General features: G+C 39.6%; 1 protein-coding gene across 1 annotated transcript in view; it reads right to left on the reverse strand.

Moving 5' to 3' along the window:
* MLLT10 (MLLT10 histone lysine methyltransferase DOT1L cofactor) overlaps nucleotides 1-12,541 on the reverse strand; it is a 250,202-nt gene that overhangs the window by 17,012 nt on the left and 220,649 nt on the right. Inside the window, 2 exon segments of the mRNA XM_077154301.1 lie at nucleotides 825-897; nucleotides 2,234-2,351. Of these exon segments, the coding sequence (XP_077010416.1) occupies nucleotides 825-897; nucleotides 2,234-2,351 (191 nt within the window).

Genomic DNA, 12,541 nt, shown 5'->3' on the forward strand with positions numbered 1-12,541 from the left:
ATACCATGTTTAGGTAGAGCCTACAGAACCAGTGGGCAGAGAGAAGGCAAACCAGGAAATGCTGCAGAAGTTGAAAAGTGGAATACAATTAATAAAGAGAGAGCCATATCCTGGAGCTGAGCTCTCCTCCACAGCGGATACAGGGCCTCCCAGTCGCGAATCACCATGCTCTCCAGTGAAGAGAGAAGAGGCAGCCCCCAGACGTGCTCAGTTTAACTCTGGCTGGGAGCGGGCTGCTAGCAGGGGCCCAGCTTGACGACGTCACAGTGAAGAGAATGAACATGTGGTGCTGGAATTCTCTGCTGTAAATTTACGATAACTTCACAAAATGATGTCATATATCAGCTATATGCTATTTCAAGCAATTTAAGAATTAGAGGAATTTTAGAGATTCTGAGCACTGTGTTGACTCAATCAGGAATGAAATGCTATTTTATCAAGGGTTAAGTGAGTTTCCCACAATAGAGAGAAAACTAGAGCCCAGAATTGAAAGTCTTGAGTCCTTAGTTTTAAGAGATTTTAAGATTCTTTGGGAGCAAAACTAATTCCCAAAGGCAATGCATTACCAGTACCAGCAGCTAAATAGACAAGTGATAAAAACAAGAGTTCACATTGATTGGAAACCAAAGAAAAGAAAGTATCTTTTAGCTTAGAAACTAAACCTAATATTCAAATGAATTCAGAATCCCTTTCCTAGACAAGGTTCTCCTCTATCAAAAGCTGTTATAGCCTCACAAATTTATACTCTCCTGATAGGAGAAACAGAAGATTTTGGACCTCAAGACACTCCCTTGGCCTCTCCAATGCAGTGCAGTGATGCTTACCGTGGGGACAGACTTCCTCTGGGTGAGCTTCCCCGGCCAGCCAGGCTGCGGCTACTGTCTCCAAGATCTTGATCTGCAGTGTAAATATTGCATGGCTGATAAAGTGACTCTCACTAGATAAGAGATTGTAAGCTTGTGCCCTGATTTTCCCTAAAATATACATTAAACCACCACTATCTTGCAGTTACTACGAAAAGAGGATTTAGGAGGCTGCTGGTTTAGAACTGCTGAACTGTGGCATGTAAGGCGTTGTCCTGACACGTTCTTGTGGTTGTAGAAGGCCATGGATTATGTTCCCTCTTTCATTCCTTTCAATTTTACAGCACAGAAGCGTGGTTTGCATTTGCAGTACCCTCCCATCAGCCACTTTTAATTTCTACGGTTAAAGTAATGAATCACAGCTGTGGACAGCTCATCTGTATGCTTATCACAGCAAATCCGTACCCTCTGTATTTTAACACTTTGTATCCCAAGACAAGTCCTAAAAATATATAACGCATTACATACAGTCATATACCATGTCTAAAATTACATATTTTGCACTGACTAAATTTATATATATTTCACAGATCCTCACACCCAAAGTAAAATTACATAAGTATACTTAATTTCCAAATTGACAAGTAGGAATACAGAAATTTTGTATTTAAAAAGAAAATATTAAAAAAATTTTTTTCAAAATATTCCTTAGTATCAAACATCTCTGCTTAAAAAGTAACTTGTATTTTCCTTACACTTAGTTCCTTAGAGAAATCAACCTTGGCTGGCATCTTCCAACGTTGTCCTCCTTTATTCTGAGCCAGGTAACCTCTTACCTTTACAGAGTAAAGACAGAACTGGACCATTCTTGGTAAACGGCTACAATCCTTCCCTTCCCCTCTAACAGGCATGACTACTTGAACATGTCAACAAATCTTTATGGAGGGGAGGAAACCAGGCAAATCCAGTGGCTTGATAACAGAGCACCAGTGGCAAATGCTATAAAATGTCAACTGGTAAAAATTCACAGGATTACTAAACACTGTAGAAATTCTCTAACAGGATTTTCTGTTAACCAAATTTGGGTAATGCAATTTGGATTACGCAAATCAGGGTTTAGGCTCTTGCAGGCAACCCAGTGCTGTTATTTTTCCCATACAGGACTAAGGACTGAACGCGACAGTCACGGAAGTCCCAGGAGACACGGGGCAGTCCTGCCTGCCTGCACTGGCCCTGCATGGCCACCACACCTCACACAGCACCATTTCAAAGCATGTACACTATTTACTTCCAAGTGGGATTCTTTTGGTTAAAAGAAAAAAATTGGTTCAATCAGATATTAACCACACCCCTAAAATGAACCAACCTGAAGGAAACCTTATGAGGGAAAGGAACAGATATTTAGATTTTAATAGCTGTTGAGAACTTACCTGCCTGATTGTTTTCCGATTGTGCTATAAGAGCTGCCATTGATGAACCGGGGTTTAATCTGCTGCTGTACATTGGAGGTGGTGCTTGGCAAAGGGAAGAGCCAGACAGGGTGTTTGCCTACATGGGAAGAGTCACAGACACAAGTGAATTCCAGCTGACAACATCTTACATTTTTCCCTCCAAACAGAGTAAATAACTAGCTGTTCTTCCCCAAATAAGAATGTAAACAAGAATTAATGACTGTCCAAAGGGCAAATTTCATTCTTGTTTCACCATTCCAGGATGTCAATGTTAGAAAAGTTACCCAACTCCAAACTTAAAAAGAAGAAGAAAAAGAAGTAAATGACAAGTACATTCAAAGTGAACTATTCCTGCTTTTAAATCTCAAAGTATCCACAAAGAGCCACAGTGGCTCACCAGGCAGAGTTCTCACCTGCCATGCCGGAGACCCGGGTATGATTCCTGGTGCCAACCCATGGGGAAAAAAAAAAAACTCAAAATATCTAGACTTCCAAGAGCCCAGCACAGTAGCCAAGCAAATATGTGACATTTAATATTATTAAACCACTTATAAAATACAGGCTGGAAGACAACAAACACTTCAGTTTCTGGTATCCCAGGCTGGCGCAGGGAGTCAAAAGGTCCAGGTTTACTTTCAGTATGTTAACTGCACAGAGCCCTATTTCCATTACCTACCCCTATCATTAGTAAAACCTGCACAGTATTTTTGTTACTTCCTATTTTGATAGACTTGGAAGCCTGCTGCTTTTTCTGTTTTGTTTAGTTTTTACTTTAAAAGAAAGCAAACAGGCATCCCAAGTATGTTTTACACAATGCAGGGCTCAGTGAACCCCAGCTCTGCCCTGACCTCATATAAGGCACTGTCTTTTTGGCAGGAAGCCAGCTCCACTAACTGAAGAGCTCCTCCAGAGTTTGTAATTCATTCATGTTGCTAACCACAATTCTGAAGGCCTCTACCGGGATTTGTGCCAAACAAGTGAAAATGAATCCTCAAACAGATGAAGCTAAGGAGTCTGGCCAAAGTCTTGCATAATCCAATGTAATAAAATTGCCTTCTCTAAGGTGCCTACTTTCTTCTACTTTCCAAGAATACTGCAACTTTAAAAAGTGGCATTTTGGAAGCACATCTCTTGTGCACAAAATACTGTTACTCAAAGAACACTAGTACTGGCCTAAAATACTTTTTAGATTTAACAGAGCCAAAATTTTTAAGGTAGTCCTATTTTTCTTTTTCATGAATGAAACCAAATTTAAGCTTTTATAAAATGAACTCACCGCACAGTTTTTTCAGGACAAGATTACTGAGAATAATCTTCACTTCTTTGAAGTGAAGTACTTCTAAACTAAAGAAACTGAAGATGAGAAGAGAAGAATAGGTGGGGTACTTGGACACAGGATACGATGCACTAGAGACTAAGGTGGCAGAGCAGGTACCACAAGCACAGATAATAGAGAGTAAACGGGGTTTCTGGAAAGACTCACACCCTGATGTAGTATTCTGGCCCCTAGCCAACTTACTAAGCATGGAAAATGGACTTCTACAGCCCACAGAAATACTCCCAGGGAGATGGAATCGCGCCCTTGTTTCCCACTGCTTCAAAGGATACATTTTCTAGTTCACACTTGAATGTCTAGGTTCAGCCTGTCAGTTTCTGGTTTCATCCATCATCTTTTTAAAGACTACACACAGCCAGTGAGCTTACACAATTAAGTTCTGCCTCACAATCAGTTAACTCTCAGGAAAAGGGATGTCATAATGTCCATGTAAGATCGTGCTGGATACCTAAAATGATACATAAAAACACACAAGCCACAAACCAAAACATCCTAAGGTTTTTCACCTCTCCAGAAGTCACTTAACTGGGAATCTTTGTTACTCATAAATAGCTTACAACAAGGAAAATTCAAGCCAACAAAAAAACAAGATGCCATTTAATGATTCAGACCCTCTATCTAAGAAATGCCCTTCTCTCAGCCATCTACTCTTACTCTGGTTACAATTCTAAAAAAGAATTTTAGGCACAGAACAGATTAGAAGCAGAAAATTAATTAGAAAGAGGAAGAGAATGTAGTATCCTGAGACATTCTGGGGCCGGGCAGCAGCAGCCAGTGGCAGGGGGAGGGAGTCAGGGCGTTCATGGAGGCAGAGGGCAGGCAGCCCTCGAAGAGTCGGGGCACCGTGGTGGCCCCGCCCTGCCCCTTCCCACGGAGCCCCTAGGTTGTGTACTGGATGAATCACAACTCAGGCAGTATCAGTGGATCTACTATTTCAGTTCCGATTATCAGTTTTATGAACTGCCTTAGTCTCTTGATGAGAATCAGAAGAGCCGACTCATAAGAAATGGTCTTTTTTTTGGGGGGGGGGGGGGCTCCTTCTACCAGGGCTTTATATTTATTCTCATTAGCTTCAGATTTCAATGAGTGCCATTTTCTTAATCCAAATTATCATAGTTTCCTACCACCAACTATACTAAATGTCAGAATGGAAAGCACTAACAGCATAATAACTTATTTCCATAATGACTATCAGGAAGAGGATAAATTGTCTTTGTGTATTCCAAAGCAGGAAAGTACATATTTTACAAAGATAGCTGGCAAAAGTTAAAAATTCCTCATTATTATCACCACCACCACCATTATACTAAAAAACAACTGGAAATATCTACTTCATTATGCTGAATGACCAATTTGCCAAATTTTCTGGAAGGCTACAATTTCATTTAAAAGTGTCTGGTAGTTTTTGGGCTTTGTTTGTAAAATTATAGTTATCTAAACGAAAAACTATTGAAAAAGAAATGCATACAAGTTATTAACCTTAACAGGTAGACGGTGTTGGCATATTAAAGCATCTAAACCTCTCTATATTAATTCCTGCTAGAGTAGTTTTGTGCCACTTAAGTGGGTGATGCGAGTTACCAAAGACCCTCAAAATCCATGTCACTACTTAGCTAGTATTTCTAAAATAACATTTGTAATAGTCAATGCTGGGAACCTTGATGACCCTGACAGTTGGCCCATGAGGGCTGGGAACCCCTCGCTCCTACCCCTTTTTAATGAAAAGGATCTTAACATGTGGTAGCAGAGGAGACGGTAGGTGAGAATGCTATGAAAGAAAGGCTGTGCATAGCTGCAGAGAGTACACACAAGATGCTTTCTTTGTAGCCTCAACACCTTTCGTTGTCCTTCATGACCAAAAGCTCTAAGATTCGGGGGGAGAGAAAGAAGTCCATGTTAACCTAAAGAACCAGTAGTTATGAAGCAAAAAGAGCCCTGATAGCTTTTATATAAATGACATTTGGAACAAGGAATAAAAAGCACTAACAGACACACACTTCTACAGCATACTCTGACACCTACTTCAGAAGATCTGAGAGGGAGACAAGCAGCAACCCCTGTGCAGGCGAGGCCCTCCTGTGTCTTGCCCTGTGAGGACGACGGCATTGTAGGCAGCTGCTGTCCCTGGCCCCATGCAGGTGTAGTCAGGGTGGGCAGAACAGGTGATCATGGACCCCCTGTTGCGACTGCCGAGACAGCTGAATGAGGGCTATCCACAGCACACGCCAACTCTCTGTAATATTCCTACAACTTTTCTGTACATCTAAAATCATTCCTCGGTAAGAAGTAAAGGTTGCTGGGCTTAACAGTGTCCTGCAGAAACCAAGCCATTTACTCAAAATGTGAAAATAGGCATTATATCAAGATAAAATATTTGCCATAATAAACTCCTGCTTTAATTTCCAATATCTCATCTCTTAAGACAGGTTTGTTTGCCCCCAAGATTAACAATTAAAAGAAGCCACTTTTACTCAGGCTAGTTGTTATATTACACCAATTCTAACACTCTAGTAAAAGCCTCATTAAAGAAGTATAATTATTCAGTGAGGTTGAACCCAGGGACCAGTAGAGTAAAAATAAATTGAATAATTACTGAGGTAAATCTAAGTCGCTTAAAACATATGCATTTATGTCTACATGATGGCATCCTCTGTGGCTAACAAGTACTATATCAAACCTTAGGTAGAGTGAAACAGTATATTTTTAACAAAAATATCTAGATTTATCTCCAGTAATCTGTAAACATATTTGGCAGGCTTTAAGTTTCATCAGTTTAGAACTGATTGTGACACTTCTTTCAAAAGTGGCTTTGGTATGTACTGGGTAAAAGGAGGCAGTTTCTTAAATGCCCCACGTTAAATATCCATTTAAACAAAATATGTTTAGGTATCTGAACCAAAGAATATCTTTAACAAACTGAGCAAACTTCATTATGTTAAACATCGAGAAAGATATGCAAGTCTCTGTACCAAAGTGGTATTCAAACTCCAAAACAAATCAAAGAAATGTAGTATTTCCTAAAGAAGAATGACATACCATATCAAAACATTAACAAAACTAAAATTGCATTTCAGCTCAAAATGGCCCTGTTTGTAGCTCAGCTCATATATTTCAATGTTTGCATAAGCCCATACGGATTTCTGAGCAGAGATCGTGCTGTAAAGTGGATCTCTCCCCCCCCCCCCCCCCCCCGCTAAAGCCCCAGGCCCTGAGCTCACAGTGGAGGACTGTGGGGAAGCGAAGTTTAAGTCTAACTACTCAACTATCTATCTATCTATCTATATGTATAGTCTTAGAAGTGGGTATTGTTTTGGTAGATTTTTTTTCTCCCTAATACTGACAAAGGCAGTTAAAGAGTAAATAAGAAAAAACCATGTTTGAAAGAACAGTGCCTATGAAAATTCCGCCTCTTGAAAGTATGGTGGCAATACATCATTGAGAGATGACTCTACAACTTCACACTTCCATCATACAGAGGCAGGTTAGAGCAAGCATTTTTTAAAATGCACAATTACCTGTCAATAAAAATTAAAGTCAAATGGTTTGGACAAGCTCCAAAAAGTAGTAGAACTTCTTCAAGCTTTCCAATCCTGACATATGATTTAAAAATGCATTCTTCCAAATCTTGTTAGATTCACTAAGTTGAATATAATTTTTAAAAATTCTAATTCACGCATACTTTTAGAAGAAAAAGCTTTTTATTATCACATCTACCACAACCAACCTTATGAGTAACTTAGTAGACCTCTCTGTCCTCAATCTCCATCTGTAAAATGGGGATACTGAAAGCACTAACTCAGAGCCACTGTTTTGAGAATTAAATGAGGTGAGATAGACAAAGGGCAGGATAAGCACTCCACTTCAGCTATTTTCAAAATTATTTTCATAAGTTATTATGGTTTCCATCTTTTCCATGCATTTCATTAGAGAACTGGTAATTAACTGTGGCTTTACTTCAAGAACTGAAACCTCTTTGCCTAAGAAAAATCTGATGGTATAAATGCCTCATTCGGAATAAATATTTTCATCTATATATTCTATAATAATATTAGTACTGAAAAGTAATGTAAGTATTCTAATGTTTAATGACAATCTCTACTTTTGAATTTGCAAACACAATTTGTATAACCAGAAAAGGTCTCAGGAAAAACATGAATGCGTATTAAGCAGGAACCAGAGTGCCATGGACCATTTCTCATATTCTCTAGGACAATTCGCATTTCATACTGGGAAGGCGATTCTGAAGAGAGGCTCCATTTGTGCCGGCTTTAGCATTTGGTGTGAGCAGGCTTAGGTCCACTGAGCCGGCCGACTGTGTAGCTGTCAGGCTCAATGGCACCACTCCACAGGGCGCAATGCCCCAAACTGTCCCTGTCAGGAGCATAACTCAGTCAAGACCACTACACAGGAGACTTCCGGAGAAGATGGCGGCTTAGTAAGACGCGCGGGTCTTAGTTCCTCCTCCAGAAAAGCAACTAAAGAAACAGAAACAATACAAAACAGCTCCCGGAGTCACGACAGAGACCAAAAAAGACAGCGTACCCCATTCTGGAACGGCTGAACGGGTAGGGAGAATCCACTGCTGTGAGATACCCGAGGGGTGCACGTTTTCCCGGCTGGGGTGGCTGGCGTCTGGGGTCCCCTCCACGCACGTGGCTCCCCGGTCTGACTGGGAACATTGGATAGCGGGGCCCTCCCGTCACGCTTGGCGTCTCGGGCCAGCTGGGCAATTTGGACCAGCACTCCCCCAAGCCACGGCCAGCGACCCCCGCCTCCACGCGCGGTTTCCCGGGCCGACTGCCCCGCAGACAAACGACCGCCACGAGCGCCACCTACTGGGCAGGAAAAGAAAAACAGAGCCCAGAGATTTCACAGAAAAACCTTTCAACCAGCTGGGTCCCACACCCAGGGAGATCTGATCAAATGCCCAGACACCAGCAGAAAATAATGGATGACGCTCGGAAAATTGAAGATATGGCCCAATCAAAGGAACAAACCAATAGTTCAAATGAGATACAGGAGCTGAGACAACTAATGCTGAATATACGAACAGAAATGGAAAAACTCTTCAAAAACCAAATCAATAAATTGAGGGAGGACATGAAGAAGATATGGGCTGAACAAAAAGAAGAAATAGAAAATCTGAAAAAACAAATCACAGAACTTGTGGGAGTGAAGGACAAAGAAGAAAAAATGGAAAAAACAATGGATACCTACAATGGTAGATCTAAAGAGACAGAAGCTACAATTAGTGAACTGGAGGATGGAACAACTGAATTCCAAAAAGAAACAGAAACTATAGGGAAAAGAATGGAAAAACTTGAGCAGGGAATCAGGGAACTGAATGACAATATGAAGCGCACAAATATACGTGTTGTGGGTGTCCCAGAAGGAGAAGAGAAGGGAAAAGGAGGAGAAAAACTAATGGAAGAAATTATCACTGAAAATTTCCCAACTCTTATGAAAGACCTAAATATACAGATCCAAGAAGTGCAGCGCACCCCAAAGAGAATAGACCCAAATAGGCGTTCTCCAAGACATTTACTAGTTAGAATGTCAGAGGTCAAAGAGAAAGAGAGGATCTTGAAAGCAGCAAGAGAAAAACAATCTGTCACATACAAGGGAAACCCAATAAGACTATGTGTAGATTTCTCAGCAGAAACCATGGAAGCTAGAAGACAGTGGGATGATATATTTAAATCACTAAAAGAGAAAAACTGCCAACCAAGACTCCTATATCCAGCAAAATTGTCCTTCAAAAATGAAGGAGAAATTAAAACATTTATAGACAAAAAGTCACTGAGAGAATTTGTGACCAAGAGACCAGCTCTGCAAGAAATACTAAAGGGAGCACTAGAGTCAGATACGAAAAGACAGAAGAGAGAGGTATGGAGTAAAGTGTAGAAAGAAGGAAAATCAGATATGATATATATAATACAAAAGCCAAAATGGTAGAGGAAAATATTATCCAAACAGTAATAACACTAAAAGTTAATGGACTGAATTTCCCAATCAAAAGACATAGAATGGCAGAATGGATTACGACCCAGCAATACCACTGCTAGGTATCTACTCAAAGGACTTAAGGGCAAAGACACAGACGGACATTTGCACACCAGTGTTTATAGCAGCATTATCTACAACTTCAAAGAGATGGAAACAGCCAAAATGCCCATCAACAGACGAGTGGCTAAACAAACTGTGGCGTATACCTACGATGGAATATTATGCAGCTTTAAGACAGACTAAACTTATGAAGCATGTAATAACATAGATGGACCTAGAGAACATTATGCTGAGTGAGTCTAGCCAAAAACTAAAGGACAAATACTGTATGGTCCCACTGATGTGAACCGACATTCGAGAATCAGCTTGGACTATATCATTGGTAACAGAGACCAGCAGGAGTTAGAAACAGGGTAAGATAATGGGTAATTGGAGCTGAAGGGATACAGACTGTGCAACAGGACTAGATACAAAAACTCAAAAATGGACAGCACAATAATACCTAAGTGTAATGTAACTAGGTTGGAACACTGAATGAAGCTGCACCTGAAATATGGTTTTTTGTTTGTTTGTTTGTGTGTTTGTATCTTTTGTTTTTGTTTTTTTCTTTTTCCTTTTTATATATATATATTATTAGTATTATTATTTTAATTCTCTTCTCTATATTAACATTCTATATCTTTTTCTGCTGTTTTGCTAGTTCTTTTCCTAAATCGATGCAAATGTACTAAGAAATGATGATCATACATCTATGTGATGATACTAAGAATTACTGAGTGCATGTGTAGAATGGAATGATTTCTAAACGTTGTGTTAATTTCTTTTCTTTTATTTGATTAATAAAAAAATTTAAAAAAAAAAAAAAAAAAAAAAAAAGACCACTACACAGGCAGATGCTGAAATGTGCTGCAGCAGAGCTGCCTTAAAGAAGCGGGAAGGATTAGATCTTAGCTGAACCACCACTGGGCACTCATGATTGAACAACAGACCTTGGACAGAACAACCAACCAATTCTGAGTGGGTTTCTTAATCAGTTAATATATAGCCAACAAAAAAATTAAAAAATTTTAAAACTAATCAATATAAAAATGCAAAGGATTTGAAAACTGGAAAGGACCTTACTCTATAGCTCAACCTAAAATGGCCAGAAGTCATATCTACATAAGCATGGAATCATGAACTTTAACCAAAAATTTTAATGATATTTATAGTAAAGGAGGTGCTTCTATACAATTTCTTTCCTTGCAAGTAACCAAGCTGCTTCTTTAACAGGTGAAATTAATGATGCCCTCCAGTACTGCCAGTACAATAACCATTCATTACAAAGGACTTCAGGGTCTGCAGAGTCCACCATCTGATTTGACCTGTAAAGCAGGTAGGACAGGCGTTCAAAGTATCGCCATTTAAATATGAAAAAACTGAGGCTTACAAAAATTACAAGACCTCCCCAAGGTCTCACTGATGAGTAGCAAAGCTCCTGTCCTGGAACACAAGACTTCTGGCTCAAATTTCTGTTACTTCACGTTGCATCACACAAACGGACACAGTAAAATGCCTAACAAAGCTTTTTAAAGAGACACCTGCTAACATAAGAGGTACATAACCAGGAAACGCATTTTTATAATAAAGATCAGTAAACCAGAGAGCAGGCTCAGGAGTCTGACCATGTGGAATGTGTGTGACCTCACATGGTGGCTTGTTCTGGTCACCAGCCAGCTCAGAGCACCAGCCATGGCAGAGATTCCAAGAGATGTTGTATGCTCAGACCATGAGCCTCGTTAACACATTACGAATCAACTGAAAACAGATCGAACTTTCATTCTAACCAATTAAGTATAACCACCGATATCCCCTGAAAAATAAATCTGCCTGGGAAACTGAGTCATTTTCCCAAATAGATCAAAAGCATCATCATCAAACATCATATGAAAAGAAATCAAGAAACACACACACACACCAAAGCTACCCTACTGGGAAACAAAACATTCCAGGACGACGAAGGAAAACTCACAGAAATCTGCAAAAATCTAGCCACTAAATTTTTACCTTAAAAATACTAATATTTTTTTTTTTTTTTTTTAAATCTGTGTTCACTAAATAGCACCTAAATAAACCCTGGAAGTTCCTTCACTTGATTGTTTTTTTTTTTTTTTTTTTTACATGGGCAGGCACTGGGAAATAAACCCTGGTCTCCAGCATGGCAGGCAAGAACTCTGCCTGCTGAGCCACCATGGCCAGCCCCATTTGATTGATTTTTAAACCTATATCCTTTCTTATAATAGTTAACACTGGTTAGACAAGTAATCAGTTATCTACATGAAGGCTGTATCTAACAGCAAAATCAAGAATACAGATATAACAGAATACATTCAATCTCAAATTCTTCAATTAAAGAAATCACCTTCAAACCAAAGTGTCTGCATTTGCATCCTCTCTTAACACTGAATGGAATGAACGTAGAACTGGGGGACACAGTAAGATTTGAAAGGCAAAATGAAAACTGAATGGCACACCTGCCCACACTAGCTTATCTCTCTCCCTGGGGCATGACAAGGCCGGGCCCACAGCTGACCTTCTAGGGACATGCTCTACATCCCAACAAGGTCAAGGAACTATCACTCAACTCCGTTACTGTGCACTGTAGACTCTATGGCTAATATGTAGTAAAGTATACCAAATATAACAAAAGGATTTAACACCAAAGAATATAAACTTGTGTGATCAACAGGTCTTCAAGAGGTTTGATATTCCTTTTGATTTTTCCAATTTGGGCCTTAGACTCTCCCCTCGCAGTTTTACACGAGTATCCTTTTCTTCCCCATTAAAAGTACAAATCAAAAAGAAATAGCAAGACAACAGAAAAAGAAATGATGATCATACATCTATGTGATGATATTAAGAATTACTGATTGCATATGTAGAATGGAATGATTTCTAAATGTTGT

Source organism: Tamandua tetradactyla, chromosome 1, assembly GCF_023851605.1.
Source record: "Tamandua tetradactyla isolate mTamTet1 chromosome 1, mTamTet1.pri, whole genome shotgun sequence".
In the NCBI taxonomy this organism is placed as follows: domain Eukaryota; kingdom Metazoa; phylum Chordata; class Mammalia; order Pilosa; family Myrmecophagidae; genus Tamandua; species Tamandua tetradactyla.